The 20,685-nt window shown below is 36.9% G+C and overlaps 1 protein-coding gene across 5 annotated transcripts in view; it reads left to right on the top strand.

The window, feature by feature from the left end:
- Timp (Tissue inhibitor of metalloproteases) overlaps window positions 1-20,685 on the top strand; it is a 212,732-nt gene that overhangs the window by 16,037 nt on the left and 176,010 nt on the right. For all 5 annotated transcript variants that reach the window (XR_010858267.1, XR_010858266.1, XM_067133843.1 and 2 more), the window contains one exon: window positions 15,362-15,480. Coding sequence is in view for 3 of the 5 variants with exons in the window: in XM_067133843.1 (XP_066989944.1) it covers window positions 15,363-15,480 (118 nt within the window). In the remaining 2 variants the exon portion in view is untranslated. The remainder of the gene's footprint in view (window positions 1-15,361; window positions 15,481-20,685) is intronic.

Raw genomic sequence — 20,685 nt, 5'->3', positions numbered from 1 at the left:
GCGTGGGTATTAACCTGGGACGCCGTGTTTAGTACCAGCCCCTCGGGGATCAAAGTATTATATACACCCATTTCTATATTGTGTGGTCGAAAAATTCATATTAATAAACGATATATTTGGTTCCCGAGGGGCTAGTACTGAACACGGCGTCCCATTTAGCTTCCGCCATGCTTAGTACTAGCACTTAGGAGGTGACGGTGGATGCATACCGGGTATAATTCCCATTGTTTGGGGTTGCATAGTTTATTTAATTCAGCTGTATTCTTATAGATTTGTGGAGAATAACGTGTATTTTCATCGATCACCAGCGATAGGCTACTCAAGGAGCTTCATTTCGTATTCTTGGCTTTGAACAGGATCTTTTGTTATGGGCATTGGTAACCGAAAATAGCCTACTATTTCAAAACGCAATGTGTATACATATATTTATTTCTCCTGTGTCTGCGGTAGCCTGTGAGAAACGCTTATATAATAAGAAATGTAAAATTACATGATGTATTTTATGAGTAGGACCTCAGTAAGATGCAGTTGCGAATGTACACAAATACTGATGTCATTGTAGACGGGACAGGGATATTATAGTTATCGAATGGATTTCCGTTTTGTTCATTCGACTTCAAAATGATTGTGGGAGCGGGACAGCCCATCCGCGTTCCAGAAGATTTGAGGAGCTTAGTGCGTTTGTTTTACTTTGGTCTGACTTCATAAATTATGTTTAGCATATGTTCCTGTCATGGTGAATACAGTTTGAGGACCCTTTGTTTTGCCCTTCTGATTTCATTAATGTTTGTGAAGCGTATCTGTTGTGCAGATTTTTATACTCTAGATGGGTAAGCTTCATATTTAAATCATAATCAGTATGTTTTCCTTCGCTCAGTTAGGCTATGTATGATTAACTGTTGAATGGGTACGAGCAACACTTCTATGAAAATGTAAATTCATTCATAAATTGAGATAAATATGAGTAAAAGGAGTCCAGTGAAGAAAAACTTCATTTGAATTTTCCTAAACTTTAAATACGAATCAAATCTGTAAAATTGGGCCTTGAAGCGTCGTCATCTACTGGGATGAGTCAAAGACGGATCTCTAAGTGCTCTTTCTATGACCCAAAATGCCATTTCTCCGTAAATCTCTCTCAATAATGTTTTTTAATACCATTAAAATATTATAAACATTAAACTGAAACCTTATGTACGATTTTTTAAAATTTCTAAGTGCATGTACATGCGTCAGTGTTTGCATACTGCATTCTTTCGTTACCAGTTACAGCCGAATAACCAGATATTGAGAAAATGCCCTCTGCGTAGGTGTGCAGCCAAAGGTCTGTGAATAAATAACAAAGTTTACAGTCTAAGGCTTGTGAACACAAGAAGGGAATCTGCGCAGTTAAGTAAGAATCCTTTGAATGCCAGAAAAACATTAATAAAAATTCAATAGCACTATGCTAGGTTAGCCTGGGCTTGGAGGGTGGGGATTATTATTAAAATGTGTAAAGAAAAAAAAATTACGCTTGTAGATTGTACATGATGAAAAATCTACTTCATAAAGGATAAAAGAAGTTTCATTCAGTGATTTAGGATAACCTCACAAAAACACAAGTTTCCAATAATGCTGATTTTCGCTGAGGCCAACTAGGCTACCTAATCTTTGAAACTCCCGTAGCGGGGTAGTGGCAACAGTGCACCTCGTGCGGTGCACTGTAGGCATTACTTAAGGTTCCTTGCAGCATCCCTCCGGCCCCTAGCTGCAACCCCTTTCATTCTTTTAACTGTACCTCCATTCATATTATCTTTCTTACATCTTACTTTCCACCTTCTCCTAACAATTGATTCACAGTGTAACAGCGAGGTTTCCTTCCCGTTACACCTTTAATTCCATTTTACTCTCAGTTTCCCTTTCAGCGCTGAATGACCTCATAAGTCCCAGCTCTTGGTCTTTTGCCTAAATTCTATATTCTTTATTCTTCTGTATAACCTTTGGAACTATGTCAGTAAGTATTTCCAGAATCAATATTTCTAACATCACGTCAGATGCTCTGGTGTCTTGTTTGTAATTAGCCATGATACTTGCTCTATTGAATTTTTAAAGATCCTGTCGTGCTGTCACGCTGTCAGATTTTTGTTTAATATGGCTGACGACATCCAGCTGTGTAAAAAGAAACGCAAGTAAAATCGAAGCTAATATAATAAAACGCATTTGGGCGATGCATAATAATTACGTACATTATGCGTATCCTTCAACTACATTTTTTGCTGGTGTGTGTGAATGCATAAGTTAACTCGTGAGAAAGAGTTTGAAAATCGGGAAATTGTAATACCACCAAGATTTTTCTTCATCGAGTTTCGTGTCATAAAAAGATTTAAATTTTAAACAATGAACTCATACATGTAAAAAAATTACGGTAATATAAAAGAGGATCCTGGCCCTAGAAACGTTGCGTATTGCCCCATAGCTAGCTCGGACCTACTGTAGGTACTATACATTCATCCTACCCGTAAGGGGGTAGTGCCGTCAGCGCTCCTCACACGGTGCACTGTAGGCATTACTTAATGTTCTTTGCAGTATCCCTTTGGGACGTAGCTGCAACCCCTTTTGTTCCCTTTACTGTACCTCCATTCATATTCTCTTTCTTCCATCTTCCTTTCCAACCTGTCCTAACAATTGATTCATAGTGCAACTGTCAGGTTTTCTTCTTGTTACACTTTCAAACCTTTTACTGTCAATTTCCATTTCATCGCTGGATGGCCCCATAGGTCCCAGCGCTAGGCCTTTGGCCTAAATCCCATATATTCTATTCTATTCATCCTTCCTAACTTTATACGGGCCTGCAGTGAGCGACGCTAGCCCAGGTTGAACGACGGCAAGTGTCAACATGGAGTTCGTCATCCGTACTCTGTCGTTATTCAGAGGGAAAAATACACTGATGCAAATTGTTTTTTTTTTTTTTATAGAGATGAGACTTATTTGTTTTATTTACTTGCTGAATTTTTTTTTACTATTTATTCAGAGCAGCCTGACTCTGCTACTTGTTAGGACTGTTATAGACTCAATTTCCATTTTTTGTTTTTCCATTTTTTCTAATCATCGCTTTGTAGGATATGTTCAGATTGACGCTAAGATATTGATGTACTTAGTTATAAATGATTTTAAATGTATAAACCAAATTGATATTACTGGAAATATGGTGAGAAGTAAGAGATTAAGACCTTTACATTGATTTGAGTGAACTGTCTAAAAGCGAGACCAGGTTTGGCAAGAATCAGCGGATATTAATAAATAAACAGCCAATTGCCACAGGTACAAAATAGCTGCCAGATATTCTAAAATATTAGCGTCACGGTCACAAAGGCAATTAAATATTCTCTTTGTCTCAAAAAGAATAGTGCTTTTATAACCTCATTCATACATGAGTATGTAAAGGCAGACTATATTTATAGAAGGCACAAGCAAGGGGAGAGGGCACTTGTCAAGTGGCACTTACCTCAAGATTCGGAAACAGTCGTTGAACGGTGGAATGTCTCGCAGTGTTTCCTGCATTCTGCACGGCTTGGGTATATTGTGTCATTCATGTAGGTGCATTCTTTCTGGAGAATGGCGTTGCAGCGACAGCGGATGTTGGCGCCTGTAGCAAGATTGGCTGTTGGCGTCACAGCAGCAATGATTGCGTCACAACAACGGTTGTTTGCCTCATTGTATGTCAATAACCTCTTGGAGATTTCAAGTAGGATGCTGAGATTCCTCTCCAGAGGGTATGCTCATTCATCTACAAACATATGGTTTTGTTTAACAAAAATTGATCATAGGAGACTATAACACAGTTTTCTGTTTTGTCAAGAATATTATGTATGAATATCAATAACCTCTTGTAAGACAAAAAAGGAAGTTGATAGGAAATTGAAAGACACAAACTATCGGCTCATCTCATCTAGTCGTGGGAGCCATGTCACTTTGATAATATAGTTTTAGTATGTTATCTATATTTAGTTTTCGTTCAGTATATTTACATAGTATTTCTATATGTGAATAAAGTTTTGAATTTGAACTTAAAGAAAATTTGCCTTAACCGATTATTCAGTTCATAAAATTTCATATATGTATATATATAAATATATATATATATATATATATATATATATATATATATATATATATATATATATATATATATATATACTCGTGTATATATATTGATCATCTGTGGTGTATCACTATATTGTGATCGAAAATAATGAGTAAAAAAACCACAATAATGTAATTAATAGATGTATTTTTCAAGATACAAAAAAAAAAAAAAAAATACAAAAAAGGATAAAAACAAGGGAGCTTTCGACCGTCTGCGCGGTGACCGCCCTATAGTCCGAAGGCCCGATAGTCCGAAGGTCCGATAGTCCGAAAGTCAGCAGGCCCGAGGTCCGATAGTCCGAAAGTCAGAAGGCCCAATAGTCCGACGGACTGTAATCAACCCCCAACCCCTCCATAGCTAACACGGCAAAATTGTAACCAGTAAACACCCATAAAAATACCAACATAACGTACCCTAGGGGTGTTTACTGGTTACAATTTTGCCGTATTAGCCATGGAGGCGGGGGGATTAATCAGGCGGGGGTGGGGGCGCTTGCCTCGGAATGCCGGCTTAGACCTACGACTATCGGACCTTCGGACTATCGGGCCTTCGGACTAACGGACTGTAATCGTTTGCGCAACGGTCCTCTTCAACCAACTGAATAAAAATACTTGTTTTTCATAAAAAGACACGTTGAAAAGACTTTTCGTGACAATCGATCCAGGAAAACATCGAACAATCTTTCGGCGTGAATATAGCATTCATGTAATGGCTGTTTCCCCGTATCTGTGGGCCAACCGTTGTGATCTCAACGGCTGTCGCTCGATCGTACGGTGCTCACTGCTGGTGACTAGGTGGTTCGTGGGTGGAGAACGACTTTCAGCATCGGTGCCTGTTGTTTCTGCGACAGCTGCCACTTCGACAACCTGTGCAGTGAGAGATGAGGGAGACACAGCATCAGGGGCCTCGAGAAACTGCCTGAAAATTAAATTTATGGAATGACAGACTAGCCTGTCTAGACGTATGTATGTCCTGCGCAAAGGCTTTATTGCCATCTAATGTTTTGCAAATATTTATCAAAGCCCCCTCCACCACCCTTCTATGGCCTACTTGACTACTTCTATATATAGTTTTAGCTCCCTCCCAATCTATGACGTGATTATTCTCCCAACAATGTTTAGCCATAGCGCTGTTTTGAGCGAAGTCCCTAACCGCTTTTTTATGTTCTTGCAATCTGATGTTCTTCCCCCTACCTGTCTCCCCAAAATAAAATAAATTACAGAGCTTGCATTTTATAGAATATACTCCTATGTTTCTCTTGTTACTATCCCTATCGATTCTGTGGCTGTTATTCTTATTGAATTTGGATTTGATTGAATTTTCATATGTGAAAGCTACTTTTTATTCGGTTGGCTGAAGAGGACCGTTGCACAAACGGTCGAAAGCTCCCTCGTTTTTATCCTTTTTTGTATCTTGAAAAATACAGTTTATCAGTTACATTATTGTGGCTTTTTTTACTCATTATATATAGATCAGTTATCATGCAATCGGTAGTTTTAAATTTGTTCCAGTCCCCTAGTCCTAATGTGGTGGGTAACCTTCATACTTCAGCGCTTTGTAAATTTTGATGTTTAATAGTTACAGAAAATTCAGACGTACTTTGTGGTTATTAAGTCCTGTTATTTTGGCTATGTAATGCCATGTTTGAAGAGGAGTACAGTTTTTTTTATAGATTTCTATTCTTAGCTGTTCAAATCATCTAAAATTATGATATTAAAAATGACCTATAGCAGTTGTTATATATTTTGCGTAGATTTCACCGTTTCACTTTAAATAGTCTGTCGTTTTTATATACATGCGTAAAAGTCTGTCGTTTTTATATACATGCGTAAAAGTCTGTCGTTTTTATATACATGCGTAAAGTTTAAATATATTGAAGTTACTCTGAATTCTAGTGTGCTGTCACCTTTTAATCTTGCATACTTGAAATACTTATGTGAGTTCAATAATAAATGTTAATATCATAACTTGAAACAGAAACTATACCTATCCTTTTTCAAACACTGTAATTTTTTATGCGAAATCAAATAGTGAAAGCGTCTTGACTGTCCCAAGGCGGCATTCTTCAAAGGACTGTGAGAAAGATATAGGGCTCCAACTGAATAACGAGAAGAGACTGCCACAAAAGGGTTTTAGGAAGATATATGTCCCTCTTGGTGATGTAGCGGGTTAACCCTTATCTCAGTTTTCTAACCAGCTGTTGTCTCTTTCTTCGGACGTCGTATTCTGTATTTTTATACTGTTCTGTATTGTTGTACTAAAGTCTTACTCGAAAAAGAAAAGAAACACAGAAGAGCGACTTTTGTGTCTCCTGCATTTGCAAGGACGTGATTGCTCTTGATACGCCAAGCACATTTGTCTAAGTTGTCTGATTACATTTGCATTACATTTACAGCCACATTTGCAACCATTCCTCTCCAAATTAAACTTTTATTTATCGTAACTTTCTCCCTAACCAAATGGTGATCAGATATAGTTACATCAATGCTCCTCTCACCATTACATCTGTCAACTTGTTTTGCCATCTACTTTGTACAAACAAAATAATGATCTAGCAATCAGTCGTCTTACCAGTTTCTTTTTCCAAAGTATACTTTTGAGTCTTTTTTGTTTAAAATTATATACCGCCAACAAGCAAGTCCCTGTCCAAATACATTTCCATTCTCATTTACTCTAGGAACTTTATACTTACTAACAATGACATGATGCATTCAAATCACCAGGACAACCGCTCTTTCATGCTCTCCAAAGTTTCCAGGCAAATGGTTCGCTCATCCAAAACTTTCTTCCGTGGAGCTCAATCTTGCCTATACCATCTTCAAATTAGAAGACGTATATTCTCTCACGTCCCCAGTGTCTTCCCGACGGTAAAGTAATTCTCCTTCCCTAGCTCTGCACCTTTCATTTTTTTTTCATTCATGCACACACTGCCCTTTCACCGTTACCTCAACTAATTGCCAAAACATACAGCTTCCTCGCTTGAAATAACTCAGCCATCAAACGTTATTTTCTGTTCTGCTATTCATAAGTGCACATTTAAATCTCCAAAACTTAGCCTTTTATTCTTTCTATGGTTTTTTTGCAATATCGGTACAAGATATGGGGGAAAAACGTTATAGATGACTTTCCACTCCAAGCAGAGTGGCCAGGATGCTATTATTTCCTTGCTCACGAATCTATAGGAGGAAACAAGTTTGGTTGCAAATGGCCTCGGGAGAAGTGGCTCATATGCCACTCTGAGGCCATTTCCTCCCTCCAAGGGGCGACAACCCTTAACTAAGCGCTCCTCTCCGTGAATGCATTATATTTACAAAACTTTCACCACAGAAGAACGCCTGTAATTACTGCAGAGTTCTTCGTGATGGGAAGGTTATCCCTTAGGTTTCTTCCACCAGGTTTAGAATTTCGATATTGGTGCATGTCGTTTTGCATGGAATTTTATTTTTGTCGGCAAGAGGATTTTCTTGCATGTGTTTTTTGTAACGTTTTCATTTTAATGGATTATGATTTGTTTGATTGGTCCGTAAATTACTTGTAATAATTAAATACTGTTTGCATGAAGAGGAAACTGAGACGAGCAAGTTAGATGGTATCTGCCAAGGGATTTAATTCAGAGCCGATGAAACACGGTTTTTCGGCAATACATTATATCAAAGCATTGGATAAAGGCGAAAGTTGGCAAGGTATATTTTATAACCCTACCTAATTTTTTCAAGTATTATTGTACCTAAGTTCAATACCTACCTGGCGGATGGGTAGAGCCTCATGACGTCATATTACGTTTACGTAACGAATTGTTTTAGGATCCTTGTCTGTGAATTTCTCGGTTCCGGCACCGGCGACTTCATTTTACTCTATGGATATCAAAACTACCGAACTTAGGTACTAAATAATACTTTCAAAAATTAGATAGGGTTATAAAATATACATTTGCCAACTTTCACCTTTATCCGATGCCTTGGTAAAAAGTCGTTGCAGAAAAACTGTGTTTCATCGGCTCTGAAATCTGAATCCCTTACAGTCTGTTATTATAAGACTTAAGTTATAGTGGTTGGTGGATTTCTCTCCATATAAGATTAAATTGAGAAAGTTATGGCATGAACGAAAAATTTAATATTTGTGACGGTGTGTGTGTGTGTGTGTGTGTGTTTTCTTTTCTCTTTTTCTTCAAATCGGGCAGATTTATCACGTAATAATGACAGCTCGTCGGTTATGGTAAGAACGCAACTTCTCGCTGAGGTTCGCTGAAGAATGCCAACCTTTCCTGCCCTTTCATTGGAAATCTAGTTCTTATTTACACCTTTTTGAAGGAGCAAAGTCGCCAGTTCTGTTGAGAACATTTGAATTGTGTTCCTTCTAAAAGCCGTGAAGTTTAAACCAACCGTTGTCATAGTCACTTATCTCCAGCCCCCCTCTCTCTCTCTCTCTCTCTCTCTCTCTCTCTCTCTCTCTCTCTCTCTCTCTCTCTCTCTCATCTACGTAGTCTTACATATTTCCTCACTAAATTGTGATTGGAGAAGCTTTTCCCTATTACGGGTCTCATTAATATTGTAAAATTCGTTACAAGATTATTATTATACCTATTTTTAATGACGGCAGTAATGCTGCTTTACTGAACACCACTTGTCTTCAGATCAGTGAAATATTAATCAGCATTAGATCTAGTCTTTTGCATATAATTTCCCTTGGCGGTCTGTTACAGTTATTGCTCAATATAGTTTGCATATCTTAAAGCATCATTTGCTTTACTGTACTTTCATCATAAAAGAACTTTAAATTGCCCTCAACAAATTACATTCTATGCCATATATCCTAAACACTCTCCACGTTGCAAATATCAATTGTTTGTAAGGTTTGTAGGTGCATATACGCAACATTTGGCGCGTTTCCTTTCTGTTAAACGTCTCGCCCAAGTGTTTCATAATAAACACTTGACTCCCATATCCTTTTCATGGCCTAAATCCATACTGCTCTTTCGCTATCGATTGTTCTGTTGTCTTTATTCGGGAGTCAAAAACGTTCATTTTTACCATCTTGGGTCTACTAGTAATGTTAGGGTGCTTCAACGCTGCAGTAAAACATGCCGTAAAGTATGCAGTTTATCGCATACTTATCACAAAAATGTTGAAAACAAATCAGTGACCACCAGTGGAGAACGAACATTTGGCGAGTCCTCGATAATTTCGTATGAACATTGGTAAGGACCACCAGGAAAGTCGTTGACTTGTCTTCAGCCTGTTTGAGATGTGTGTACAATAAGTTGTTGGCGTGTGTTCATGACATGTTTTAATGCATTTTGAAAACATCTTTATATCCCCCGTAATTCTTACAAGAACGGTGCATGATCCCGTAAATCCAGTGATGCTGACCTGAGCAATAAAATGTACAGTACTTCGTGGACAAGTCACATGCACAGGGTTGCATTCTATTGTTGAAAGTTCGAGAGAAGAGAAAGAGAGAGTTAAAACAAGTAATAAATGCGCCGAGGTTTCTTCGGCGCAGTCGAGTTTTCTGTACAGTGTATAATGCTGTATGAAATTTTCAGTCACGGCCCATGAAACCTTCAACCACAGCCCGGTGGTGGCCTGTGTTGTTGGCACCTTTAGCGGTGCCAGACGCACGATCATGGCTAGCTTTAACCTTTGATAAAATAAAAACTACAGAGGTTAGAGGGCTGCAATTTGATGTTTGTTGATTGGAGAGTGGATGATCAACACACCAATTTGCAGCCCTCTAGCCATAGTAGTTTTGAAGATCTGAGGGCGGACGGACAGACAAAAAGCCATCTCAATAGTTTTATTTTACAGAAAATTAAAGTTGGACATGAGCTGTCATTCTTGTCAAACTACGTACCCAAATGCCAAAATCGACGATGCAATCGTTTTCTCGCCTGGCTGAAAACTTTCGTCGTAAGTTGTTCTGACAGTGCCAAGGTGGATTTGAACTGTATAATTATGTTGTCTGTTTTCCATTCAATTCATATATTTGCAAGGATTTTCTTGTACGTTTGTTATTATGTTAGCTATTTTTTTGTTAATTTTGTATTGTGACACTTGAACAAAACGTAAAATCTCTTCTCTTATTATTTCCTAGGGCAGGGTGGTCACTGACATGAAAACGTCATTAATCCAAGTTTGTGACGTTTGGTCTAAATGGTACATACATTGCTTATTCGGACTTACTTTCAGTAGTTCAGCAGTTAAGGTGCTTATGAAGAGTGAGTGTTATGAAAAGGCCTCATAATGGCTAACAGCCTGTCAGCTGCTACCCGTTGCTTGCGCATGGGACCTTAGGGACTTGCTTTTAAAATAGTGTATGGGTTAACCACTAGCGGACCCAGAAAAATTTCGTGGAGGTGCACCAGTTTTCATAATAATATATATATATATATATATATATATATATATATATATATATATATATATATATATATATATATATATATATATATATATTATTTCTATAATCGATTTTTTTATTTTTTCCCATTTTTATATTTATCATTTATGTTATTATATAAATCTTTAATATTATTTTATCATTTTTTAAGGGGGGGACGTGCCTAGGTGGCCCCCGCCCCCGATCCGCTAGTGCTGGTATCTTATCCTTGCTGTGGGTGTCACTATAGTTATTTATAGTTTTTTTTTATACTTAAAACTAATATTGACAAGAAGTCCAATAACCTTATATGAGCTTAGAATTATTTGTGGGTTTGCCAAGTATGTAACTTCATACTTTATTTGTTAATTCTCTCTCTCTCTCTCTCTCTCGCTCTTTCTCGGGTGGGTGTTCAGGGGTCTGGGTAGGAAATTAGATTATTCTAACTCGAATGGGAAGCTGGTCGTCTGGTTAAGAAAACAAATCTGATGAAAGGCTTCTTTTACCGCAGCCGCTCTACGGTTTTTGGTGCATTTAATGAGTGCCTGAAAAAGATTCCAAGCTATTTCCTCTTGATTGTTTAGGGATTAGGTTTGTTTATTCACCCATTCCATTTCATTTACCAAACAAAGGGTTTTTAGTTTTCTGTGAAAGAAAACTGTTAAGATGGCTATTTGACTGTCTGTCTGCACTTTTTCTGTCCGCCCTTAGATCTTAAAAGCTACTGAGGTTAGAGGGCTGCAAAATGGTATTTTAATCGTCCACCCTCCAATCATCAAACATACCAAATTCCAAATCTCTAGCTTCAGTAGTTTTTTTTATTTTATTTAAGGTTAAAGTTAGCCATGATCGTGCGTCTGGCAACGATATAGAACAGACCACCACCGAACCGTGGCTGAAAGTTTCATACAGCATTATACGCTGTACAGAAAACTCGATTGCGCCGAAGAAACTTCGGCGCATTTTTTACTTGTTTTTTTGCTATCACCAAGTGAAAACTAAAATTTTATTTTATTTAAATTGCTTGCCTACTAAAATTAAGAAAATAATATTTTTTTTATATTGCGAAAAATTTTTGTGGACCATTTTATTGTTTGGGAGTTTTAAATTCTTAATAATTTTTCATGATTATTGTTTCCTTTCATGAAGAATTTGTAATAAATGCATAAGCAATTTACCGTACCACAGATTATTCCGTATTGTTTAAAATACATATAAGTATATATATACATGTATAAATATGTATATGTATGTGCATAATATATATATATAATATATATATATATATATATATATATATATATATATATATATTATATATATATATATAATATAATTATATATATTGTATATACATATATTTATATGTATATATATATATATATATATATATGTATGTATATATATATATATATATATATATATATATATATATATATATATATATACATATATATATATATATATATATATATATATATATATATATATATATATATATATATATATATATATATATATATTACAGCAAGCTTAGATTTAATTGCTGATTAGCAGTCACTCAGCAAGGCCACTGTTGTGGATATACAATCTAAGGGTGAATTAATGCACTCTACATATAGGATATACGTGCTTTGGCATAACTTGAAAATCCACATGAGACTGATCAGTCATTCCCTGATAAGGGGTTTCCACTCCCAAGGTCAACCAAGACACCATTTTCAGCGGAAACGGAATGTTTACTGAGAGGGAAGCCCGCCATGAGAGTATGCACTCGCCCTTCACTCACTCGTTCTCTCACTGAGGGTGGCTTTTGGCACTCTTGTTTTGTGGGTTGTCTAGACTCTAGTCAACTCCTTCAAGGACAATATGATAATCGTGGGCTGGGACGGCCGATTTAGAAGATGAGCGCGTCTAGAGTCTCTCTCTCTCTCTCTCTCTCTCTCTCTCTCTCTCTCTCTCTCTACATAATCTATATATATATATATATATATATATATATATATATATATATATATATATATATATGTGTGTGTGTGTGTGTATGTACATATATACACACACACGCACACACATACATATATATTTTGTGTATGTAAAGATATAGATAGACCAGATCAATAAATGGAGACTGTAAGCAACGTAATTTTGTGTGCGTTCTGGAGCACATCATATTTTGAAATGCTTTTATATGTACATATCGGATATGTTTCGCCTACACACACAAACACACTTAGAACTATATATATATATATATATATATATATATATATATATATATATATATATATATATATATATATATATATATATATATATATATATATATATATATATATATATATAGATATATAACGTTTTAAGCTGTAGTTCTGTCATGGTGCATTTAAGAAATATTCCCATAATATTCGTACTCTGAATACATTGTGTATTCCCCGTTTTTTCTTTAACCTTTTTTCGTGTTTTAGATAGCCAGTTATGACATGTTTTAGACAGCCTGGAGCTTCTCAGAAACATCTTGGTAATTGCAGTGCAGATATTAACCAATCAGAGATGATTGAACCTCAGCGTAACGAAGTACAACTTAATTTTAAAACGAAGAAGTTTTATGAAATATCTGAATATGCGATATCTGGGGCTCGTGTTCTGAATTACAGACATCGTGATCCTTGAATGACCGATGCACTTTCAATTGCCGAACGTTAGAAGTTTTTCGTGCTTTGGTTATTCAGTTCGATTTATTGCCTGGTGTACGTAAGACTTGAAGGGAGGTTTCTTCTTCATTTCCTGCTTCTGTCCTTCCGATGATCGTCTGTCAGTCGTGTGGGACGAATATTTGCATGCACGTTAGTTACCTTGAGAGAATTCATGGTTCACGCCACTTTCTTTGCTGTTTTGTTGAAACACTAAACCATTTAGTTGTTATTATTATTATTATTATTATTATTATTATTATTATTATTATTATTATTATTGTTGTTGTTGTTGTTGTTGTTGTTGTTGTTGTTGTTTCAGTAGATGAAACCTATTCACATGGAAAACGTACACAGGGCCATTGACTTGAAATTCAAGCTTCCAAAGAATGTTGGTTTCAACCTCCCACCGCAGACCCCACACTGCAGCAGTAACTGATCATGATATAGAGCCAGTGATTTTTCATAGCCCTGGGGGAGACGCGAACCCGCGAGATCTGAGTGGCATGTCACGACACTAACCACTATATCAGATTACAACTAATATTTAATGGAAAGTTGGTTGCACAAGTGCACCTTCACATTCTGGTGTTGATGGGGCTTGCTTGATTTATTCCGTTATTGTCGGTCTTTTAGTGGAAATGTTCAGAAAGAGCAGATTCGCAGTGGATGCTCTGGGGATGTCATCTCTGAGCCAAATGTCGCGTCATTATAACTCTGTGATATCTGCATCCAGACCTGTGACAGGAAAGGGCAGTCCTGCGAAGCTCGCTGTTCTAAATGCCCTCTGGTGGGACAAGTGTTCATCCTCACATGAATGCTCTTTCGGAGGACTGGTTTCAAAGACAAGGCAAACGAAGTGGCATTAGTAGGAGAGGAATATCCAGACGGATAGTTTGAAGCTTCGAAATCAATAAGTGGAATGATTTTGGCCGTCAGTGCACATCATGCGGTGTACTGTAGGCATTACGTAAGGTTCTTTGCAGCGTGCCTTTGGTCCCTAGCTGCAACCCCTTTCGTCCCTTTTACTGTACCTTCTTTCATATTCTCTTTCTTGCTTTCCACCCTCTCCTAACAATTTATTCACTATTTCCGTTTCAGCGCTGAATGACCTCATAGGTCCCAGTGCTTGGCCTTTGGCCTAAATTTTATATGCAATTCAGTTCCATTTTGGACAAATCTAAAGAACCTGAAAATTTTACACTTCTGTGTCGGTAAAGATTTTCGACAAACAATTGACACAGCTAATGACACGATCTTATATTTTGCAGAGTTTTAGTTGCAATAACGTACCGTAAAATGTTTTGATAGGCGTAAATTAGTTTGCAGTACTTGAATGAATTTTAGAAAACACGATTATATTTTCTATTTCTATATGTATTAACGATGCATAATAAGAACTTTCAGGAAATATTAGAATTTCGGTGCAGTAATCTTAACTTGTTGTCACAGATAGTTTACATTAATCATATTTTTCTTAATTTTTTTATATTCGGCTAATCCTTCTTCAGAAAATGTACATTTTTTAGGTAGTGTTATTTGGCGTAGACATGCACGTATTTGATTATATTGTATTAATATGTAGTTTATGTTTCTCGAAATAGTTTTTGAAGCATTCGCAAAAAAGGCTTAATTGGCGTCACTGATGTCTTAATTTTGTTTATATCCGTTCTCTATAACTTGTTCTGTTATTAGTCAGCAAGAAAATATAAGATAAGGAAAAAGGAAGGAAGAGGGTTGGAACTTACCCAAGTAGGAAGAAACAGTTTTGCTTGTTAGAAGAACATGAACATAGGAAAAGAGAATTAGAAGGAAAAGATTTCTAGGCGTTGGCTGTAATGGCAAAAAAGGCGCCATTGAACCGTGAAATCGCAAGCTTAGCGATTCCAACTTGATGAATGTGGGCCTCTTGATGGGAAGAAGGCAGGGAGGGGCTCCTTCCTTGAACGGAAGTGACGAACCAAAATAAATCTTATAGGAAGAAAGAGAGAGGCCACTTTTAACAGAAGAGGAAGAGGTTCGAGAGATGAGGTCTATGTTGCCAGGGTGGGACACGAAAGGTCAACCACCTTTTTATGTGAAAACATGGTATTTATCTTTTGATGCGGCGTGCATAACACGAAATGTACTTTAACCATTCCACCTTTTCTTCCCCTGCTCGACACAGGATGGGCGTCTTGACACTGGCGTTGGTTTTGGCTGTGATGGCAGATTTACTGTCTCCAGCGTCGCCATGTTCCTGCTTCTACCGCCACCCACAGCAACACGTCTGCGAGGCGGATTTCGGTGAGTACCACCTACTGTAGTGCAGCTTTTAGTTAATTATCTGGCGGTGGCTGCTGTCCATATTTGATGATTATTCTTCTATATGTAGGACAGAATCCATATTTGAGCATCGATGTAGAAGGCAGACCATATTTCATCTCCTGACTATTAAACGTGTATTTGATGCAACCTGTAGGCATTTACTTTCATATAAATCTATCGATGTATAATAATGCAGTATGTCTGCTGAAAAATTTTCCCAAGTCATGTAATTATTATTATTCTTTTATGTGGAACACAATTCATATTTGAATATTGATGTAGAACGCAAACCTATTTCATCCCCGAACTATTAAAAGTGCAGGCTATTTGACGCAACCTGTAGGTATTTATTTTCATATAAATCTATGGATATGTAATATGTCTACTGAAAAATTTCCGTAATGTATTTATTTATTATTTTTCCGTGTGAGTCATTCACATGAACATCGGCACGTGTATGGGACCGTCTTGAGGTTTTTAATGATTAATTCTTTGTGGTTGCGTGAATCCTTCTCTGTGTTCGTTCATGATGCTGATGTGTGAAGAGATCTCTTAGGGGTTACCCTTTTAACTGTTAACATTTCTTTCTGCCTGGGGTTTCGTGCTTGGTTGGTCAGTCTTAGGATTAAGAGGGCCATGATTGCTCATTTGTTTTAATCTTAAACTGCCATCTGTCATGGGAAACGGTTTGGTTTTTCTCATTCTCTCTCTCTCTCTCTCTCTCTCTCTCTCTCTCTCTCTCTCTCTCTCTCTCTCTCTCTCTCTCTATATATATATATATATATATATAAAATTATATATATATATATATTCATATATTTATATATATATATTCAAATTATATATATATATATATATATATATATATATATATATATATATATATATATATATATATATATATATATATATAAATGAACTGCTTATGTGCATAACACTTAAAATTTCATGCAAATGCATAAGGATGCATCGTTCACTGCTGAACCATTTAGACAGCTTGAGTTAAAATGATCGCTGTCTTCTGTAAAGTAACCAGCTCGAAAATAGCATTGTTCAGAGGTCTTTTGAAGATGATGTGAATTTCTGATTCTCTGTCGAGTATGGGAGGCAAGATAGACGGCTATTCATTTTCTCCCTTTATTTTTCCTTTCTTTGGAATGCGAATTGTATTTTATATCGACAGAATCATTTTATTTTTTTGTGACAGGAAGATATTTTGACTGTACAATAAGATGTAATTACCTTGAGTGTTTTAAATTCTTGTCCAACTGACGAACATAGAGTCAGCATTTTCCTCGTGCTTTCTCACTGGTTGACTCAATTTTATCCATTATTTCTCCTCCATTTCGAAAAAGAAGAAGAATATTCCATTCTGTACTCAGTACCATGAGGCCTTCTCGTCGGGGCATCGTAATGTTTACACTTGTTTCTGTTTGAGTAAAGACTTACATAAATAAGTTCCTCATAAGGGTTTCAAAAATATCGCCCTGTCATAGTTCTCCCTTTACAAGAGCAAAGGACTGGATTATCTTGGGCATTAAGGTCGCTTATCAAGCTTTACATGTTCCCTGGACAGCCTGCCATATACGAAGTCTCATGTGTGTGTCGTAAAAGGCATCGTGAAAATGATTTTCTAATGTCGGATCGTCTACTCCGTTTAGTTTGTTCTCCGTTTGGGGATGTTAGTTTCAGTGATTATTAATACCCGTTTTGGGAAGGGGGAAAAATGTTGTCTATGGGGAGACCGACTGAACCGGCCAACGTATACCCTTGTCTGAGTGTGGCCTGTCCCAAAAGCGGAATGTCTGAATCTGGATTTAGACGGGCGTAAATAGTCACTAACTCTCCATTGTGGGGAACGCCCCAGTAGGGGGTTAGGTATTACTTAAGGTTCTTTGCAGCGTCCCTTCGGTCCCTAGCTAGAACCCATTCCATTCCTTTTACTTTACTCCGTTCATATTTTGTTTATTCCATTTAATTTCCACCTTCTCCTAACAGTTGATTTATAGTGCAACTGCGGGGTTTTCCTTTTTACTGTCAACTTCCGTTTCAGCGCTGAATAGCCTCATTGGTCCCAGTGCCTGGCCTTTGGCCTAAATTCTAGATTCTGTTGTGGAGAACGTTAACCTCGATAGAGTAAATTGGCGGGATGGCAGGCATGACAAATTTTTCTTATAGCGTTCTAAGGTTTGATCGCAACTCGAAAAATTCAGGTGAATATTGATGCTGTTGACGTTTTGCTTTTGTTTACGTTATGTGCTTTTCTTGTATGGATACGTGTAAGTTTTGCCGTTCTTTCTCTTTCTCAGTGAAATTCCGTCTCCATCTCAGAGGTACTCTCTCTCTCTCTACTCTCTCTCTCTCTCTCTCTCTCTCTCTCTCTCTCTCTCTCTCTCTCTCTCTCTCTCTCTTACACACATGGGGATAGTGGGGACCTAGCAACCTTATCCCAAGAGTACTCGTTGAAAACCGGACGGGTAACGTTTAATAAAGTCACCCCCTCCAGGGGGAGGAGGTTAAATGAGGCGAAATGCCACCAGCCTTATCTGCAAAGAATAATTGCGGAGAAACCGGAAGGCTGTGCTGGCTGTCCGCTTCTGGGGCTGCCCCCTCCTAAAGGGATAAATATATATATATATATATATATATATATATATATATATATATATATATATATATATATGTATGTATGTATGTGTGTGCGTGTGTATGTATGTAATTGTAATAGCCACAGTGCCCTTTCAGCTCTCATATCCTTCACACTTTTTGGATACGCTTGTCGTTGCAAAGCCTTAGATCCAAATGCATGAAATATGAAGCAATTCTGATGTTCGGTATTTGTGCGTGTATATATAGTGTATGTGTGTGTGCGCGCGTGCGTGCGTGTGTGGTACGCGCGCTCGTCCGTACATCTCTGCAACCAATCCCATCATGATGTTTGCATAACAAAGGGACATCATTTGCACCTCTCGTACCCAGATGGCAAACGCAGCATTACTTGCATACCTATGATTGCCTTACGCAAACTGTCAGTGTTTAAATGTAGCCAAAATGGATCCTCACTGGTGGATTGTTTTTCTTGTTATGATGGTTATATTATTTATGAGGGACGATGTCCAGGTATATTTAACAACAAAAGGACAATAATAATAATAATAATAATAATAATAATAATAATAATAATAATAATAATAATATAATAATAATAATAATAATAATAATAGTTTTTATTATATTTTGATAACTTTTTCACGAACCTTCACGGAACATAATTAGTAATATGTCAGCCACTTTCCATGTTATTAAATAAAGCATCAAACCTCAATGTTAAACTAACACATTCATCTTCTTAGGAGTTATACAATGATTCAAATGATATTAATGTTATTGTTGTTCTTGGTATTATTATTGTTATTATTATATCTCGACTATCATTGCTTCACATGTTCGTGGTATTAAGGTTAGAGGCATCGTAAAATACTTCGACATAAGTAATAGCTTCTGATAAACATGCATTTTGCAAAGGAACCCTCAATTTGTAACATGATTCTTCGGGGCCCGACAGGCTTATGCTCGGAACGTATGTGCGTATGTGCGTGTATCTGCTACATTATTTTCACATCAACTGGATTGATCATAGGAGGTGACTCCAGTTTATATATTGTCTCAAAATTAGTCAGCAACTTCATCACTATGGTCATGAAGGCATTATCTTCACACAAATGACGCAGCGAAGAATAATCTGTGACGTCGTAAACAACAAAAGAGTTCATAAAATAAAAGAAGTGTTATCTTGTATTCCTGTCCAGTGAAAACAACTGAACGAACTGCTTTCATTTTGTTTCAATCTACTCCTGATTTAATCCTGGCGCAACCAGGGTCAGGAGATTATCGTCTGCACAACATCTGAATTGATACCCTCGATGAGGTTATGATTGTGGCTCAGTCTATTTGCCTCTTTGTTACCTGAATTACTCAAGTGGTTTTATTTGTATGAATTTTGGTGGAAATGTTCATAAAGATGGATCTCTTCGTTGCCAGCTAATAATTAGACTTTGAGATAGGTAGGAATGTAACGTATGAGGAGAACGTATCGAGATAGGTAGGAATGTAACGTATGAGGAGAACGTATCTTTTTGTTGGGGGCTAGATTGCTCAACCTTGGCGGAGGTTTGTGGTTTGCCGGAATTGCGATGGATATTTTCAAGAATAAAATATCAGAAAAATGCAAGTTGAAACTTATGAGAAATACTTCAGAAATATTAAAGTCAGTGTTCTTAATATTCTTTTTTAATAAAGTTCGTTTTGTTTTGTCATGTTGAATGTGTTGTGGGCCATTCCTTTAAGGTCCTATACTAATATGCAAATATATTATATATACATATATAAATATATAATATACATATGTAACTATATATATATATATGTATATATGATGTGTGTATGTATTTATGTATGCATCCGGTTCTGATTTTTTTAGGAGACTCGCTTTATTTTACCCCCTCGAAACTAAAGTCATTAAAGCCTGCAAAATTGAAGATTTCAATTGCACATGAAAAAAAGAAGGAATTAAAGAGTTTAAAAATATGCAAGCGAGCATCCTCTCCAAAGTGGCTGAAGTAAAGGAGAAAGAAGAGGAGCTTTCATATGAGGCAACAAGAAGAGATATGAAGAGCAGGAGGAGGCGATGAGTGTGATAGGAGAGGACGTTGACCTGTCATGATCAGAGAGAGAGAGAGAGAGAGAGAGAGAGAGAGAGAGAGAGAGAGATTTTTTACTGAAACCAAGTTATTACTGTATGTTGCTTGAATCTTTTGTAGAGAGAGAGAGAGAGAGAGAGAGAGAGAGAGAGAGAGAGAGAGAGAGAGAGAGGATGAGAATTTGTTACTGGAACTAAGTTAATATGTTGCTTGAATTTTTTCTACAGAGAGAGAGAGAGAGAGAGAAATTGTTACTGAAACCAAGTTATTATGTTGTTTAAATTTAATCTAGAGAGAGAGAGAGGGAAATTTGTTACTGAAACCAAGTTATGTTGCTTGAATTTAATCGAGAGAGAGAGAGAGAGAGAGAGAGAGAGAGAGAGAGAGAGAGAGAGAGAGAGAGAGAGAGAGAGAGAGAGAGAGATTTTGTCACTGAAACCAAGTTATGTTGCTTGAATTTAATCGCGAGAGAGAGAGAGAGAAT

Source organism: Macrobrachium rosenbergii, chromosome 3, assembly GCF_040412425.1.
Source record: "Macrobrachium rosenbergii isolate ZJJX-2024 chromosome 3, ASM4041242v1, whole genome shotgun sequence".
NCBI lineage: Eukaryota > Metazoa > Arthropoda > Malacostraca > Decapoda > Palaemonidae > Macrobrachium > Macrobrachium rosenbergii.
Note: the sequence above shows the minus strand (reverse complement) of the source record. Positions and strands in the feature narration are given on the sequence as shown.